General features: G+C 50.4%; 1 protein-coding gene across 4 annotated transcripts; it reads right to left on the reverse strand.

Annotated features, from left to right (window-relative positions):
- Positions 1 to 1,279: 1,279 nt before the first annotated feature.
- On the reverse strand, positions 1,280 to 18,658 carry HDAC8 (histone deacetylase 8). 4 transcript variants are annotated; one of them, XM_071569681.1, is made up of 11 exons: positions 18,512 to 18,658; positions 18,126 to 18,178; positions 17,613 to 17,743; positions 15,207 to 15,348; positions 12,417 to 12,529; positions 11,358 to 11,435; positions 10,856 to 10,964; positions 9,173 to 9,345; positions 7,476 to 7,570; positions 3,791 to 3,896; positions 1,280 to 1,816 (listed from the first exon to the last, which is right to left on the reverse strand). In XM_071569681.1, the coding sequence occupies exons 2-11, from the start codon at positions 18,170 to 18,172 to the stop codon at positions 1,794 to 1,796; spliced, it is 1,017 nt and encodes a 338-aa protein (XP_071425782.1). In that variant the 5' UTR covers positions 18,173 to 18,178; positions 18,512 to 18,658; the 3' UTR covers positions 1,280 to 1,793. The 4 variants fall into 4 exon arrangements, with proteins under 4 accessions (XP_071425782.1, XP_071425783.1, XP_071425781.1 ...); XM_071569682.1 differs by having other exon boundaries at positions 15,248 to 15,348; positions 17,665 to 17,743; positions 18,469 to 18,625; XM_071569680.1 differs by having other exon boundaries at positions 18,469 to 18,623.

Genomic DNA, 18,658 nt, shown 5'->3' on the forward strand with positions numbered 1-18,658 from the left:
ACACCTATCCAGGGTGGAGGACAACAGTGGGGTTCAGGGCTGCCAGGGCAATGTGGGCTGGTGCCCTCAGCCAGCTGGAAGTGGAATTTGAGTGTGAGGAGGCTGTTTGTGGTGCCACTGGAGGTACCCTCTGAGCTTTTGTCTCACCTTTTGCACTTGCACTGCTCTATTGGAGTTGACAATTATAGAGTTAAGCTCCAATTGTTTCTCCACATCCAGGGATGTGGATGGGGATGGCAGAGGGAGTGCTTTACCCCATGCCTCAGTTTCCCCAGCTGCCTGTGGGTGGTCTGTCCAGGACCTCAGACTAGTTTAGGGTGCCATATCCCTACAGTCCCATCCCCAGGTGCAGGTCTCCTGCACCTCCCTAAAGCCCATTTAGTACTGCAGTGCTTGACACTTGGGTTTCCTAATGTGTATTTTCCCAGTTGTGTTCCTGAAGCAGCTCCCATAGCTGTCAGCCTGCCTGGTGCAGGGACAGAGCACACGGGGCCCTGAGGTGGGTCAGAGAAGGCAGCTGGCCAGCTTCTCTGCTCTCTCATCCCTCACCTTTCCACTGGCTCAAGAGTTCCCAGGACTGACATCTTCCCCGGGCCCTTTGCTGTGCCAGTGGTAGCACCAGCCTCCTGCCAGCAGTCACCACACAAGACTGATCTCTCCTCACCACACCACAGTAAGTGCCAGGGGTACATGGAAGCAGGGAAGGGGGTCAGGAGTCATGGGAGCCACATCCTGCTGAACTCCCTCCTCGCCAGATTTCCTGTTGTTTCAATTGGCAGTGAAAAACAAGAGAGCAAAACAAAGCCAAGGCCAGGCTTGGGAGCCCCTTCATCTTGCTATTTATTCTAACATAATCTAATTAAAGCCACAGGAAATTTGCTTTCCCACAGCGACTGGACATCTTTAAAAAAAACCCCAGCACAATAAAAGCTCCATGGGCCAGGTGAATGAGGGGACCAGGGCAGCAGAGGACAGGCTCCATGGCCTGAGGCACCAGCAGAGATCTGCCCCAGATACCTGTGTACCTGTTCACCTGCCGAGATGCCTTGTGGCTGCTCTTACAGGCCACTGGGGCAGCTGGAGGTTCATCCAAGATCTCCTGGGACAGGAGGTGCCACACTGCCCTGAATCTTCCTTGACACCCTGCAGAGCATCCCCAGGGTCTGGCCCCTCTGCACAGGAGTTCAGGAACCCACCCATGGGCTTGCAGAGGGAGGGTGTCATGGAAAAAATCACTGGTAAGGGAGGGTGGGTGCAGAACAAAAGGAAAGGGCTGGAGAAGTATTTCAAACATTTTATTTTAAAAAAATTCCCAGTTAAAAACACAATGACTGTGCCTTTCTGTGGGTAAGAGACACAGCCTGTGCCCCAGACTGGCCCTCGGCTCCACTCCCTGGGCAGGCAGCTCTGAGGCTGTGCCCCTGCCAGGAAGGTAATATGGCTCTGGGCTCCAGCTGGGGAGGGCTTGCAGCTCTGAGCAGCCTCTCTCTTAAAAAACATTTAAAACCAGTTGTGAGAACAAACTCTGTGGTGTTAAAAAAGGAAAGAGAAAGGAGCAAGAGAGGCTCTGCTGACACTGGAAGGCTGTGGCTGAAGGGCCCACACTCCTGCCTGTGGAGAGCCACAGTGCGCATGACGTGCATCTTTTCTTCTTTAAAGAGAAAAAAATTAACCAACCAACAGTAACTTCTTCCAAATTTTCCCTGCAGCCACAAATTTCACCAGTTGCTCACGCAGATACGCTGTCTCCCCATGGGAAATTCTCTTGCAGAAACCTGAGCCTTCCTCCTCTGCTAAACAACATGCTTCAGATTCCCTGCAAATAACAGGAAGCAGGAAAGGGTATTTCCACTGATATTTCAGCCCAATGGAGTGGCCTGGCAAGGGGTGCCACCCCCATGCTTGATGAACCAGGCCACAGTACAGGAATCCCAGCTCCAGGAGAGACCTCAGCTCCCACTGATTCCTTGCTCCCTTTGCAGAGGCTGCTGCCCTCCTCCAAGCCAGGCTTTGGAAATTACCACAGGGGACTCTGCCACTGCTTTCACTATGCTGAATGCTGATTTGGGATTCATGGACCAGCATCTGAGAGGCACATGCTCACCCTTGTCCCTCTTTCAGGCTGGATGCACTGCCAGGAGTGCACAGCACAGATCTCTCCCTTCCAGCCCTGGAGTGATACTGTTCCTCCTCCTGCCTTGGACAGGTCTGGGAAGATGTCTCTTCCCTAGGATTGGCCTGTGTTTGGGAATGGACACCCCAAGACATCCACAACCACTGCGCCTCCTACCCATCTCCTCCTATTTTGCTTCTAACACCAACACACCCCAAGATGCACAGAGAGAAAAGAGCTGCCAAGCCTCTTCTTCCTGCTCTTAACCCCTCCTGGGCACAGGGACAGGACAGATGGACAAGGGCATTGAACGAGGCTGGCAGGAGCTGGCAGGGCTCACCCTGCTGTCTGCCCTGGACTCGAACAGCTTCAAGTCCTGCCTGACTAGAGATCTGTCCCAGCTCCCGAGAGCTGTTTTCCACATTCTCCTCCTGAACAAACTGGAAAGACACAGATTGGATGGGGGATTGGCAAAGGGGGTAGTGAGGGAACTGGCTCACAGGCAGCACACAGAAGGTGGTGATCAATGGATTTTACTTGGGCTGTCATAAGTGGAGTCCCCAAGAGACCAATACTGGGCCCCACATTGCTTAACATCATGAACGACCTGGGTGATGGGATTGAAAGCAGCCAAACTGGGTGCTGAGTTGGACACATCATAAGGGAAAGCCATCTTAAGAGACCTAGATAGCCTAGAAGCCTGGGTTAAAATCAGTAACAAAGACAAGAACAAGGTCCTGCACTTGGAACAGAGTAACTAAAGTGCCCAGTTCAAGCCAGTATCTGCATGGCTGGGAAGCAGCCTTGCTGAAAGGGACCTGGGGGTCCTGGTGGGCAGGAGCTGAGTGTGATCCAGCAGTGTGCACTGAAGCAAACTGGATCCTGGGCAGCATCTGCAGGGACATTACTAACAGAGATAGAAACAGGATCATCCCACTCCAGGTGCAACTGACAAGTGCTGAGTAGAGTACTTTGTACAGTTCTGGTCCCCACAAACCACAAAAGGCAGAGCAGAGAAGATCCAAAGCAGGACCACAAAGATGATCAAAAGGCTTGAGAACCTGCCTTATGAGGAAAGAATCTCCTCAGAGAAGGCTCAAGAGGGACCTCATTACAGTATTCTAGCACTTGAAGGTAAGCTTCAGAGAGGACAGAGACTCCCTCTTCACAAGGAGCCATATGGAGAGGACAAGAGACAACAGGTATGAATTGTACCAGGAGAGGTTTCACCTTATATCAAGAACTTTTTTACAGTGAGAACAATCACTGGTGTAAACTCCACAGGGATGTGGTAGACCCCCAGTGTCAGAAGGTTTCTCAAGATGTGACTGGACAAGGTGCTAGATAATCTTGTCTAGGCCCCCCTCACAACAAGGTTGGACCAGGTGGTCTTTGAAGTCCTTTAGAACCTGGGCTGTTCTGTGATTCCAGTAAAGACAAGGTCCTGTGCTCCTCTGCCCAGACAGAGGACCTGGCTACAGGGATCCACAGCTCTGTACCACCCACGCTGAGAATCCCAAGTGAAGGAGGAGGAAGATGACTCTGTGCATTAATAAGCAGCCAAGTAAACATGGTTCATCTTTCTAGTCAGTGAGAAAGTCTCCAATGAGCTGTTCTGAAGCCCTCTCTAAAAGGACCCAGAAGCCCGAAGCAGGAGTGTTGGCTTGGATAACTCACCTTTGATAGAGTTCAGAATTTCTTGAACTCTCTGTGGCTCATTGCGGTCTGGTCTGCAGCTTGGGGTGATCTCCAGCACGTAATCAGGACCATACTCTGTGAAGAACTGGAGGGAAGAGGAGGGGAGAGTCAGCAGAGAGGTCTCTGGTGGCTGAGACTGGGGGCAGAGCTCCCCACGAGTACCTGTTTGTAAAAAGGCAAAAACCAGTTTCTCCATCTGAGGGCCACATGTGGCTTCACTACATCAAGGTGGTGCTTCTGCAGTGCCTGTGCCCACCCAGAGTTTTCAACCATTTCCCAGTTCAGGGGCTTGGGAAACAAAGCCCAATGATACAGCCAAAAGCAGTCAAATGTCTATACCAATGCTTGATTTGGGAAAGCTGTTGACACTCATTTTACACATTATGTGCAAACCTGATTTTTCAATGAACAAATTCAAGTGCTACCTATTCTACTGAACAATGCCAGACCTGAAAACAAGTACTATGCCAACAGCAAAAAATTAGGCATCTTATAGAAGTCTACATTCTGGTCCTGATTTTAGTACAAACAGTCCACTGGTGGAACCTGCTGCAATGGGATCCTGACTGGGACCGTGACTCATGGCACCATCAGCACTGGATCTTCAAAGAAATTCTATGTTGATCTTTCCAAACATCCTCAGACTATTTAAATACTGTTACACTGACACTCAGCCAAATGTTTCTGGGTCTCCAAAACACAGCTGTCTTATTTTCACACCCTTCTCTACAAACTCATGGACAAAAAAACAATCAAAAGACCTCCAGGTTTCTGAATACTGACTTTCTTTCACAGTAACTTGATTTAAAGATCGGGAGCTGTCAAGAACATCACCAAGCCCCTCAAGTCTTTAAGAGAAGCAAAGTGCTGAATACAACTGTGTGGAATTGGGCCAATCATTACTGAAAACATTTACCAAACCTGGAGACTGATGGAACAGCACAGCCTAGCCACTTCACAGCCAGTGTTTCAGCAACAATATGCCCCAGGCCACAAACTCTCAGGAGCTTCCTTCAGGAGGTGAGCAGAGCCCTGGTGTTGGACAGCAGGAAAGCAGTGCTGGGACTGCCTTTAAGCTGGTCACAGTCAGGAATTCTGCACTGACCTCAAGAAGCTGACAGCTCAGTTTCCATGTTTCATGTTAATCAGAATGGGAATTCCTATTTAAATCAGGAAGTATCAGCCTTTGTTTCTGTGCACAGGCACTGATAAGCTATTAAACCACTAGTGGTTCTTTCCCAAGAAGCAGCAGGAAAAAACCCTGGGAATCTGACAAAAAGACATCAACTCTGTGTGCTCACAAATCCATCTACACACACTGAAAGCCCAATGCTGCCTCCCTTTCAATTATCCCCTAGCTGTGCAAATATTTAATTCTCAGTGGCTTCCAAACCATTCCTCTTCCTTCATGGCTTTTCCCTCCACCAAAACTCCTTCCACCAGTTTACCTTAAATATGCCAATGGCACAATGCAGGGAGCCTGGAGCATCACATGTGAAGGTTACAAAGGCTAAAATATGCTCATGAGAAGGACTCTAAAAATATGCCAAACTAGTTAGGTATACCTTCTAAGGGAGATTCTGTTGGGAAGCTTTGCAGGGTTAATGCAAGATGAAGATGTCTCATCCTTAATCACAGAGAAACAGGTTACACCTCATAGTCCTGGCCTGGAACCTGCACTAGCCAGGTAAGCAACAGTGTTACCTTGGACTGCTTCCATCCATGGGGAAAAAAACCTTCTTTAAACGCAATGACCCATGGAGTGAGAGAAGAGAACAGAAGAATTCCCATCAAAGTGAAGGGCCCCTTACTGAATACATTCTCAGGCATTTCTTCCCCTGAAAATCTGAGCTCTGTAAGGTTTAAACAAACTTGTCAAGTCAAAAATCTAGGTGCAAACATAGGCATGTGGCTTGTCCAGGCTCTGGAATAAGACAATGGCAAAGCACTGCCTGACATCTAACTGCTCTCTGTCATGCTCTGATGCAAGATGAGCCCATTAGAGAAAGATAAAAAAATGGATTTTAGGATCAGTAAATGGCAGAGCAGGCTTCCAAGGATGGTGTTTAAGTATTATTGGAAACTGTTCTCCAAAAAAAATTTCAACCATCTTACTGCCAAAACTCTGCTCTGACCCCTGTGAGCAGCAAAGACTTGCCTTTGTTTACACAGGACTTTTTTGGTGCACTCTGTGGCTTTTTAAACAGAGCCAAGTATGGATCTGTCCCTCTCCACGCTTCAGAGGAAGCCAGGGGACAAGCAGCCCCAGCCATTCCTCAGCTGGAATGCAGACAGGCAGCAGCAGGGCCCCAAATGCAGTGCACAGCACACAGACACCCACATGGGATGGCACAGACAGCTCCACCCTGGGCATTGAACAACTTCATGGAGTTTGCCTTCCCCACAGAGTCACCCAGCAGACATCTGGACAAGCCCTCCCATGGCGTCTCAGCATAAAGAGCCCCAAACCACACCTCCACTGTGCTTATCTGGATGCTGAGTGTGTGGGGCCATGTGCTGCCACCATCATACAGATGCTATTGAGTGGTGACACAAGAAACCACATTCCCATGCTTCTGAACAGCACAGACATCTCAGGAAGGCAGGCAGGGAGCTGCACCAGCACACTCTCACTGTACTCCCCACAGTGACCTCTGCCCATATCTCAAGCACCAGGATTTCTTGATTCCTTATTACAGGCATCTTATTTCAGTTTCCTTATTACAGAGGCATCTCCCTCTGCTAAGGACCTACATGCATGTGCCACTGGGTATTGGTATTTCTCACTGTGTTGTGTCCCAAAGGCAGGTTCAGCAGCAGGCTTCCAGGAGAGACTGGAACCTGTATATACATCACAGCTTCCATCAGAAATCCCACTTGTTTTGGTGCTCCTGAGAATCAGGAGGTTCTCAGACAATGAGGAACACCTTCTTGGGAAAGATGCACAACATGATCCAGTACAAGCTGGCCCATACTGGCCTTAAGACAGGGCTTGCACATCCCCTCAAGGGTGAGAGGCTGATGGATCTCAAACTCCTGCTTTTGGTATGCCAACACCTGGGCCATTCTTCCCCAGAAGACAGAACAATGTGCTGAACAGCTGAACCACAGCCCCAACGTGGGGGTGCTTCCTAAGTACCTGGCAGGGTATTCTTCCATGAAACTCTTCCATGAGTTTCATCAGCCAACTGGGATTCCTGTGTCAAGGGAAATAGATTCACCAGACAGAGATTAATATACACTGTCCAGCCTCACTCAAGACTTGAAAAGCACTGGCACTAAGACAGCACCTGGCGCCACAGCCAAAGTTTCAAAGTTACACCTGGTCCTTTCTGTTCATTGACGAGATCAGGGCTAAAATTTAGCCTTGAGAAAGGCAAAAGTACATACACAGACTAAAATGTTCTTGGAGCAAACCAGTGACCCCCTCTGCCCATCCTCTCTTTAACCATCAGAGACTGAAGTTTATTGGTGCCTGAGATCCCTCACAGAAAGCTGCAGTCTCTGCCTTTGGGCACAAGCACCCCACCATGCTGCTAGCACAGGGTGGTATTGTTACAGGAGTGTCTCCACAAAACAGGACTAAGCAGCAAGGATGCCAAGTGGATTAGGTAGAATGACTGGCTCTTCTCCAAGGAGAAGGGAGGGTTTTTCGAAGCATTACCTCATGATCGGGAATCTCAGAGGACAGCGTTCTCCCAAGGATCACCCCAGTCAAGTATGTCCAGCAGCGAGCTGTGTTGGCAAGGTTGTAACCTCCTGTTTCCAGCAAGAATTGGGATTTTGGGAGGGAAGAGTGGGGAAAGGGAAGAGGAGGGAGAGATTTTAGTGAAAGAACAAATTGTGAAGGCAATGTACACACTTTACATGAACTCAGCTCCTTTCACCCACTCAAGCCATTCCCAAAATCTGCATTTTGCACCTGCTGGCTACACAAGGCCAGGTCCAAATGACATTTTATGTAAGAGCAGACCTCTCAAACTGACCCCCAGCTACACCCAGTGTGGCAGAGGTCAGCCCTCCACCCTACTATTTCAGACCCAGCATGAGCTCCCAGCTCCATGTGCTGGACTCTCTCCTGGCAACAAGGAGAGGTGTTCACACAGAGCAGGGAGGGAATTGCAAGGACCGAAGCAGAAATGGGGACTTCCTGTGTTTTAATGCCAGCCTTCAACCCATAAAGTGGAACACACATGCCCAGCCATCTGCTGATGAGCTCTTCAGCACTGCAATATTTGAGAGGACAAACGTAAAACTTATCAGGACAACTTCCAACTGCTTTACAGGTAAATGAGGTTTCACAGTCAGTAGGAAATGGCCACAAGGAGAAACCTTAGCTCAAAGCAATCCTGCAAGAGACTCAGGTAAGGTTTTTTTTCAGGAAAGGTGACTACAATAGTAAAGAGAGAAAAACACTTTGACAAGACAGGGAGACTGTATTCTTCAACATTCCCTTCTCTGCGGGTTGGTTGTTGTGTGGGCTTTTCCTGCTTTTTTTACTCCTCTCCCACTTTCCATTTCAAATGCTTCCACACTGCAGTGGTGGGACACTGCTTTGGTCTTTTCAAGAATGACAAATAGTTGTCCCCCGTTTTTTCACAAAGCTTTGGGGATTTTTGTCTGAAAGGTGACATCCCTAGCATACCTAGACAGGCCACAGCAGGACTGAGCACCCATAACCTTTTCAAAACAAAGACCATCAGCCATATGAAATTTTAGGCTTAACATGCTATACCTGATTTCCCCCATCTCAAAAAGGACAGCAGCTAGAGCTGATCCAGCTCCAGGCATGGAGCTCAGGGGCTCTCCCTGGCACACAGCGGCTTTTGTTGTTCTGAAATGCTCTGTTACATAAACCCTGTGCATTGCCCAGCCCACTGGACAGGCAGCTGGTTGTGCAGCACAGCAGAGATAACTCCACCTTAGCTTTCACTGGGTATCAGTCCTGCTGTACTTTCCAGGCAGCCAGTCCTTGTCCCAAGCCCCTGCTTGAATCTAACTGAAACCATTCATCGCCAGGTGCCCAAGGTAGGTTTGGGAACACAGTGCTCACTGATAAAGAGAAGCACTGAAGGGCTGATCAGCAGAGGTAGGAATCAAAGGTGCCACTGAGGAATCAGGATCAGTTTGTTGGCTTTTCCTCTTCTTCTCAAGATGTGAGAGTCAGGATTGAGATTTGCACCTGTTAGTATCAAGGATTTCAGGTGTGAGGACACAGCACTGTACCATGGCATGCCCTCCTGACACTGCCCAACAGTCACCCTGCTAAAACCCTGCCAGTGCTGAGCCTGAGGGCAGGCACTTGAGGAAGGGTCATAAGAGGACAAATATGTTTCTCTGAGAACAGCAGGACACACTCACCTCCTCCCAGGATGAGAGTTGCTAGCTGCCACTGCAGGACATACTTGAGGCACTTGCCTACTCCCTCGGGAGTCATGTTGAAAGAGCACATGGGGTCCCCTGCAATGGTGTCGGCCCCCAGCTGCAGCACCACCGCATCAGGGTTGAAGGCGGCGTACACCTCCTTCAGCACACTGTGGAGAGGAGGAGCAGAGGGGTTTAACACCAGCACAGCTCAGAGGGATGCTGGTGGCACAGCTCTGGTCCCTCAGATCCACCAACACCTCTTGAGGTTTCTGCATTCGCTGTTTCCATCTAGCTCGTACCAGTTACATTCCCTCTGCTTCCAGTTAAACCTTCTGCCCCCGCTACACTCCCACAGCAAGTTTAGCTCTCAGAGAATTTATCACCAGGTTGGTGAAGGGAAAAGCATCACTGGTAACACTGGGCAGGGGGACCTAGTCCTCATCAGCTTAGTGGTAGCATCAAACCCTGCATTTGCACTGGCTGCCCTTGGCTGCAAAACAAATCCAAAGGCTTTTCTCCCCTGTGAAAGCCACAGTGAAGATCAGGCAAAACAACAATCCTGAACTCTCAGACACCTCTCACCAGGACAGGATGGACAGGCTCTGGCTAAGTTCTCATTCTCCTCTCTCTTATGTGGCTCTCTCTTATAAGGCAAAACTATGAGGAAAAGCTCTGTGCAAGCCATAGTCAGCCTGACCTGGAAGGAGCTCTGTGCTTCAAGCCCTGCACGGTTTGGGAAGCACAGGCAATCACTCTCAGACAACAAGACATCCACAGCCAGACCCAGCCCAGAGAGAACTCAAAGAGATCTCAAAATCTTTTTGTAGAAGCTTTGGTTATACACAGCTTGGAATCTACAGCAGGCTATGATGTTCTTCAGCTGTGAATGCATGCAGCAGGCTCCTCCTGACCAGGCTCCTGAGACCTCTCAGCCCCTAGAGCTGCCTTTTGGAAGCAGGTCCTCCAGCACAAAGAGGGCTGCTCTACCCCAGCAGTGGCAAGCACCAACAAGCTAGCAGGAGGCATGGCCTCAGCATGACTGCCCTACAAGTTTGGAGAGGTTTCAGCCCTCAAGTGTTAGAACTAAGAGGTGGATGTGCTACCATGTTCTGCAGCCCTGCACTGAGGCTTCTCTCCCCTGAAACAGAACGAGCCCTGCAGCCCAATATTGACAAGGGCAATGGCTTGTGAGGTCCATCACCAGCTAAGTGACAGAGGGGCCTTCTAAGAGGCAGCTCCATCACCTCCACATGTTCAGCTTTCAGTTTTGCACTCTTCCAGCACAGAGAGGTCCTTGAAAAACACTTTTAGCTAAGTCCCAAGCATATGTCCCAAAGACCGTCAGGATTCATAGCACTTATTTGAAGGAAAAACATATAGCCCTAAGTCCACAGATAAAAAGTACTTGTCCCTTCTCAGTCTCTCCTTAGACACAGAAGGCTGACCTGTGGCAGAGACCCTCCAGCCACCCACTAATGTCTCTGTATATTCAATTTACTTAAGGACTCAGACAAGACCTCTGAGAACTCTTACAACCCATGTTCATTCTAATCAAAGACTGTAACAGGGGAAGGGGCATGCCTTAAAAAAGGACTGTAATTGAAAATAGTAAGCTGTGTAGTGTCTTATTCTCTAAAATTCCATCCAAGTAAGATGTATCAGAGCAAGAGGGCTTACGTTTCACAGATCTGGTAATATTTCTCATCTTGAATGCCATCTTGAATGGGCACATTCACGCTGTAATAGCGACCTTTCCCCAGGCCAATATCTGTCACATCACCAGTGCCTGTGCAACAGAAACACCCCAATTATGAGGGAAAGCAGAGGAGCAGCAAGAGAGAGACGTGTGGAGTGTCGCAGAGGAGAGCTGAGAGCCAGGACCTTCAGCAGGCTAATAGAGAAGTCCACTTGCCACCACTAAGAGAGGAGGAGTTGGAGGGACTCAGTTCTCTCCTCTGCCCAATTCTGCCATGCAGAGTTGAAGGGGTTCTGCCCAGAACTCAGCCACAACCAGAATGGTGGAAAGACCAAACGTGCAGCTCCCCACTCTTTCCTTCTTCTGGGTTGAGAGGAGAGGCAAGACATGTCTGCTGGACAGCAGGGATGGGACTTGCATCACTGGGGAAGCCCCAGCGAAGGCATGAACCAAAGGAGCACAAACCTCTCATGTTCAACTTGCCTGGGAAAAATCCTGGTGAAAACTTGTGCAGAGAAACAGTCATGACTTTCGAGGTGAAACTAAAGGCATCCTCAACTCCTATCAGGAATGGAGAAACAGCTTTCATGCATCATTCATATAAATGACAGTCTGAACAAACAAACAGAGCTGCTTGATAAACACAGAGCAGCAAGCAGAGCAGGAGCATCATGAGAGAAGTAGAAATGCAGATGTGGCTCAATAAATCCATACTCAATTCACGGAGACAGTTCAACTGCAGCAAAGGTCACAGCTGAAATGAATTTGGCAAGTCTCATGCTAGTCAGTACTGAAGGGACCTCGATATCTCATGAGTGCCCACAGTAGCAGCACTCACCTGCACTGCTCAGCCTGCGAGGCTGGGAGAGGGATCTGAGCAAGGCTGCCTTGGCCAGAGCTTGGCTCTGATTAGAACCAGTGCTACTGGGCTCCCTTGCTTTTCCTCAGTGCTGCTGCAGTTCAACATGCCTTTTCTTTTCCTTAAACACATTAAAATAGTGGGGGTGGGTAGGGAAAAAGAAGTTACAGGAAACTTAACAGAAACCAAATGCAGGGAGAAAACGGAGCAAAATGAAACACACTGTAAAATCTAGAAGAGCAGGAAATGTCAAATGGTGTTGAAATCATGTCTCTCAACTAAGGAGCAGTTGCAGCAAGGCCAGCTCTGCCTTTAGTTTTATATCATCAAGCCTTCTTTTAAAAGCACCGTTTACTACTGGCTGCTTCCCTCTTGCACTGCAGCATTAAACAAACTCTGTCAGCAACTGCTCTGCCAGGATGGATGACTGGGACATTGTCTGTTGCTTTAGGCACAGGACTCCTGACCAGACCCTCAAGAGGGGTCTGAGGAGCAGCACAGGCCAACTTCATAAAGCAGGACAAGGCAAAAATGTATTGAGGGAACTCAACTGCACTGAAAGGAAGCAAAACCACAGCTGTTGCAGCAGGTAAAGCTCTGCTGTGCTGACAGGCCTCGACTTCTCCGGTTCCTCCCCCTGAGTCTTTGCAGCTGTGCTGTTTGCAGCCTTTGCTGGGCCTTACCATCCCCATGATGCAAATCCAAATCGATATAAAGGACACGGTCAAATTTCTGGCGCAGCTTCAGGATCCCCAAGACAGCGTCGTTCAGGTAACAGAAGCCAGAAGCTTCATCCCTGTGAAAACAACATCCACGATCCTGCAAATTGACAATGCAATCACCACTGATCTCGGTGCAGACCCTTTGCAAGTCTCCACCTCACAGGGGCACAAAGGAGAACAAAAACCCAGCAAGGCCCAGCAGTGGCCAAGGGATGGGTCAGGACCAGCTCAAAGCATAGCTGGGAAGTACAGAGAACAGAACTGCTTGTGCCCACTGCTTCTCAGCTCTGGGCTTTCTGGCAGCTGGTTAAGCATCAGTTGGCTCTGCTGCAGAGAGGTCCTGACCACTGAACTGCTGAACAAATCGAATATTAGCTTTCAGCACCTGAGACATTTTAAAGAAGTTCAGAGACACTTGACTCAAAACCACTCTCCCTCTGTGGCAAGAGGACAGTCCCACTGTTTGGCCATTTTCCTGTGAGTCCTGGACAGGCACAGGCAGGCAGCCACTCCATCCCTTCTGTCTGGGTCACAGCTCCTGCAAAGGCCCTGTCAATGAAAGGTAGGTCTGAGGCAGTTACAGGACTCTGCTTCTTTGTTCCAAAGTCTCAGGCTATGAATGTTGGAAGTAACTTTCTCCCTCCACTCTCTCCCCAGGAAAATGCAAATGGGATGCCCCATATGCAGTCCCTCACAATACAGCTTCTGGGCTCAGCCAGGAGAGAGCCCCAGCAGCTAAACAAAGGACAGGTGTTGCATGGAAATATCTATCCCTGACCTACATATGGGGACAGCTTCCACACTGCTGGCATCAAAGGAAGAAGAAAGTTTTCTGAGCCCTAATCCAGCTTTGCTCCAAAACAGAGTCCCCATCAACACTTAGCACCAGTCCACATGCACCCCTAGGTCTGCCCTGGACAGCTGATTTAAGCAAAAGCTTTATACACTGCAACAGGAGTGCCCAAACCCCTTTTTCCCAGGTTCAAACAACACCAAGATCCAAGATGTGCCTCTGGGAAATGTCTCTTGACTCCCAGTCACAGCACTCACTCTTTCCCCTGATACCTCCTGCTCAACAACAGCTGGAAATGGCAAGGAGCAAGCCCAGAGTGGCAGAACTGCACTTGCTCTCACTCCCCACAAATGCCAAGAAGCACAGATGTCTTCCAGTGACTCCATTCATTTACAGTGATGCTGAGAAGAGGAACATTAGCAGGTATCCTGGGATTCTGACTCAACTGTGATTATGTTCTCCTACCCTTCCTCACAGCCCACAAGGAAGCAAAGTGAACTATGCCATGTCTTGGGCACTCTCTCTGTGCTGTAACACACATCTTTGAAACTCAAAGCCAAGCAGAGCAGGACACCAGCTCAAAGGCAGACCAGCCTGGAGCTTCAGCGCAGGGCCAGCACTTGGGATTCCCCCCTGGAAAGTAACTAAGCCACCAGACAGCAGATGTTTTTTGATAAAAGAAATGTATTTTGCTAGGACACAGCTCCTAGTACAGGCAGCTGCAGTTCAGTGTCGGTCTGTCTGGACCCTCACACTAGGCTGGCACCTACCCTGCATCATCCCACACCACCTCACTGGGGTGACTGGGAAGACTCCTTTGGGATCACAGAGTATTAAATGTCCTTTTTAAATAGACCATTTGCTTCCCACAATAGTGCTGAATAGCTCAGCTCAGTGGCAGCAATACTGGTAAGGTTTCTTCTGTTACAGGCATTTTATAAACCATGCAATCCAGACAGAAGAGAACAGATTTTCCAAAAGCCATCCACCCTGCACAGAGCGAGAGGGCTCAGCGCCGCCAAGCACCACACTCCATTCACAGCGAGCTGCAGCTGAACCCCTCTTCAGCCAAGTGCCCACCAGTTAAAGGTCTGAGGCAGCGCTCACACACCACTGTTACACCTCCAGGGATCCTCTTCCAGCTCAGAAAACTCACTGGAGCAAGGAGAGGCATCTGCACATCCATGTTCAAGCTGTCAAGGTTAGACATGGGGTTCATGCAAATTCCTGGGGCTCCCCAGGGACACAGAACAGCACTGCAAAAGCCAGCTGGCTGTGGAAAAGGAAGGGTGCTGTCTTGTCTGCACTTCAGAAAGGCCCCATGTTTTAGGAGATGGAAGGACACAAGTTAAATAAATACATCCATGGAAAACGGGAGGGAAACACATTATTTTACCACTACAGAACTGCAGGATTTGGGAACAAAATTTTTACTTCCTCTCCTGTTGTGCTGGGAGATCACTATTGATGTTAGACTCCAGAGCAAACAGTGTCCCATGGAGTGTGGGGAAACTCAAGGTCAGTGCTGCACCAGTCCAAATCTCTTATTAAAAACCAAAACAGCCACACAAAACAATTTGGCCAACATGTTGCCACATTTCCACTGTGTTCAAAGCTGCATCAATCATTTGGCTCTCCACAGTGCTTCTCTATGGACCTCACAAAATCCCTTCTCCCCAGAAATTCTGGAGTATCCAAGTATCAAGGAATGGTAGGATACCTGTGAGTATACCTGCCCCAGACCCTCCCTGCAGTTCATGACAGCACCAGCACTGGGCAGTGACTAGGCCTCCTCTCAGGCCTCAGCCTTATCCTCTCTCCCCCCTGCCTTCCCTCACACCTTGCTTTCTCCCCCAGCTGGACCACCGCACCCTGAGGGTTCGCAGGGAAGCCAGGAGCTAGGAAGCAGGGTTCAGACACCAGGTGAGAAAACACAAGGGAAGAGATTGTTTTCTTACTTCTTTGCATGATGCCACCCTCCAGGCCAGTTAATCGCTACCTTGCACTTGCCGTCCAGCAGGCACTGGGCTGCAGTGATGGTGGCTCCTCCCACGGCCGCTGCATACTCAAAGATCCCTTCAGTGGCTGGACAGTCATAACCTGCAGGGAAGAGTCCAGGTAAATGCAGTCCACATGTCAAGCACAACAAGCCTTTTCCTCCAGGGGAAGAAAATTCCTTTTGTTTGACTCATCTGCTTTGACTGCAGCTCTGACCTTCTGTTCCAAGCACAGTGCAAAAGCCATGGCACAAACCCTCATAACTATCAGGTTTGGGCTCACACAGCAAATTTAGGGGGCCTGAGTTGGAATAAAGTTGTGGAGAGTTTGTGTGGTAAGGTGTTCATAGTGGGGAGGCTGTAGGGGTGGCTTCTGTGAGGAGACACTTGGAGCTGCCCCCATGTTGGACAGAGCTCCAGGACAGACCTGGCTCTGGGCAAGGCTGAGCCCATCAGCAATAGGGGCAGAGCCTCTGGAAGAACATATCAAACAAAGGGTAAAAACCACTGTGCAGCACCTGGGAGAGAGGTTAGAGTCTGTGAAAGAAACTACACTGCAGCCACCAAAGTCAGCAGGAAAGGAGGGGCAGCAGGTGCTCCAAGCACTGGAGCTGAGTTTCTCCTGCAGCCCATGGTACAGACCACAGTGAGACAGCTGTGCCCTGCAGCCCATGGAGGCTCACGATGGAGCAGGGATCCACTTGTAGCCCCTGGAGGGCCCTATGTCCTGGGATCAGAGGAATGAGCCTGAACGAAGCTGTAACTCCATGGAAGGGACCCATGGTGGAGCATATTTGCTGGCAGGGCCTGTAACTCTGTAGGGGACCCATTCTGAGGCAGCTTATTCCTGAAGGACTGACCCCACGACCTCAAGGAAAGGGATCCACACTGGAGCAGCCTGTTCCTGAAGGACTGACCCCATGGGGGACCTACACTGGAGCAGTTCTTGAAGAACTGCTGCCCATGGGAAAGACCAACACTGGATAAGTTCATGGAAGATGGTGTCCTGTGGGAGGGACTCTATGCTAGAGTAGGGCAAGAGTGAGGAGGAAGAAGCAGCAGAGACAGTGTGTGAACGGACCACAACCACCATGTCCTCTGCCCTTATTCTGCTCAGGGGTGGGGCTGAGGTGGAAAGTGGAAGAGCTGAGTCTGGGAAGAGAGCTGGATGAGTGGGATGGTGATTTCAGTTTTCTTTTACTTCTCACTATGTTACTTCGTTATTAATTGGCAATAAATTAAATTAATTTCCCTTTGTAGAGTCTGTTTTGCTGGTGATAGTAACAGGAGAGTAATTTCCCTGTCTTCATCTTGACCCACAATCCTTTCCACTGTATTTTCTCCCACATCCTATTGAGGGGGAGAGAGAGTACATCTTGGTGGGCACCTGGCAGCCAGCCAAGATTAACTCACCACAAAAATCAACAATCCAAATGTTTATTTGCACTCAGTTCATTAATAGATGAGTTCTGAACCAACTTCTGAGCTGTGTGCCCACTTGCACAACCTACTGGTCCCACATACCAGCCTCACAAAAAGCCACTCTCAGTTCTCTGGCTACTTGACTAGGACAGCCCTGGCACCATCACTGATGTACCTCCTCCCTAAAAACAGACATCCACAAAGGAGATAGGCATAGGTAAGCTGCAGGTCTGTATCTAAAATACAATCCTCACCTACTCCTACAGCAGCCTCCTGGTGATGTTCCCAATAAGGCATGATCCCAGGGTTGCTCCTCTGCCTGCAGACAGAGCAGCTTCAGAAATGTAAAGTCTAGGGGAGATGCATGAGACCACTACAGAATCTATACCTCTGCCTCAGTGCTGGGTCACTCCTCCTGTTCCTGAGACCAAGACAGTGCCCATAGCCACTTCACCTGCTTTCCCACTGCATTGCTCAGAGTGTCTCAGGTCCAGGTGGGCAAGAGTCCTCTGCTCAAGACATAAGCCAAATCATCAGGCAGACAGCAGCCACTCTGGTCCCTAGGCACAGTTCCAGGCATGCCCTTTCCACAGCAGGCTGGCAGCTCCATCCAGTCCCAGCTCCATCCCAAGGGCAGTCAAAGCCTTCCAACCTGTCCTAGAGCTTCAGAGCAGCAGCAAAGGGCACTGGTCCAGGTCAGCAAGGGACAGTCCGAGCTGCAAGAGCAGCGTGAGGCTGGCTGTACCCTCTGCTGGCACCAGGGAAAGCACCAGCCTGTCAGGTGACTGCTGGGGTTCAGCAACACCCTGCCCAAGAGCAATTCCCTTCACAAACAGAGCCCAGCATCCCCCTGAGCTCACCATTCTGTCTAACTGCACCTCCAGCAAAAAGAGCACCCTGGCCCTGACACTCAGCTAAGCTCTTGCTCAAGACACATGTCCTTACCCAGTCCATACTCCACAGACTCCGGATGGTCATCATCCCCCTCCTCACTGACCTTCTGCAGGTGCTGCAGGTAAGCATCTGTGTGGAAACTTGCCATCTCCTCCATGGAGGCCACTTTTGGCTTGACTATCCTAGGCAGAGAGGAGGAAGGGAGCATATCAGGACAAGAGGGTCTAGGGTTTGGCTGGAATGCTCAGTTTTAGCCTTTTACTTGGGATCCTCTTTTTGGCAGTTACTGATGTCAAAGCAAACAAAAATCCCTCTTTCTCTTGCACCGGGACTGCTACTCAAGTAAGCAAGCCACCCACAAAGCAATCTGTGCTCCACCAGACCAGGAGGGCAACCACGAATTACACAGTAATCGTGTTCATGTAGCAAAACAAGCATCTTCCTTAGATCCTAGAAATACACCTGTGGGGACTTCTACAACCTTGCTGCCAGCAGGCAGGGACACTGCGAAACCTGAAGTCACTCAGCACCTTCCAAACGTTCACAAACAACGGGAGCACTTACTTCATCTGGTCGAGCAAGCAGTACGCTTCAATCAGCGAGTGCACCATGCTGGCCTGAAGGGAAGAGCACGACTGTGAGAGCAGCAGACACAAGGGCAGCAACCCTGGGGGGCCGAGGGCTCGCGGCCGAGCGGTGGCCGTGACTCCCCCTCTGGCAGGGCCGGGATGGGCTCCCGGTGTGCCGGGCAGGGCAGCCCGTGCACGGCTGCAGAGTGGCTGTCCCCGCACCGCCAGGGCCGCCGTCAGGGCACAGCCCCCGCACTCCGCCCGCCCGCTCCCCGCTCCCTCCGGCCGCCTCCTCGCCGGCGCCTCCCCGCGCCCGCTCGCCCCGCCACGGCGCTGACCCGCTTGGGCACTTTGCAGAGGGAGTCGCAGAGGGCCACGTACTCCGGGCTGTACACATAGACCGGCGGCGCCGTCGCCATCGGGGCGCACACGGCCGGGCCGCGCCGGGCGCTCCCGCACGGGCGGTTCCGGCCCCGCGGCTCGCCGGGAGCTGTAGGCCCGCCCCGCCCTCCGCAGCCCGGCCGGGAA

Source organism: Pithys albifrons, chromosome 14, assembly GCF_047495875.1.
Source record: "Pithys albifrons albifrons isolate INPA30051 chromosome 14, PitAlb_v1, whole genome shotgun sequence".
Classification (NCBI taxonomy): domain Eukaryota; kingdom Metazoa; phylum Chordata; class Aves; order Passeriformes; family Thamnophilidae; genus Pithys; species Pithys albifrons.

Bases quoted from the DNA above. Each gene is read 5' to 3' on its own strand.
- HDAC8 (XM_071569680.1), bottom strand. From the start codon at position 18,549: ATGGCGACGGCGCCGCCGGTCTATGTGTACAGCCCGGAGTACGTGGCC. The intron at 10,965-11,357 runs GCAAGTTGAACA...TCTGTTGCACAG, and splicing joins TTCACCAGGATTTTTCCCAG to GCACTGGTGATGTGACAGAT. The intron at 3,897-7,475 runs GTAATGCTTCGA...TCTTCCCTCCAG, and splicing joins CTGAGATTCCCGATCATGAG to TTCTTCACAGAGTATGGTCC.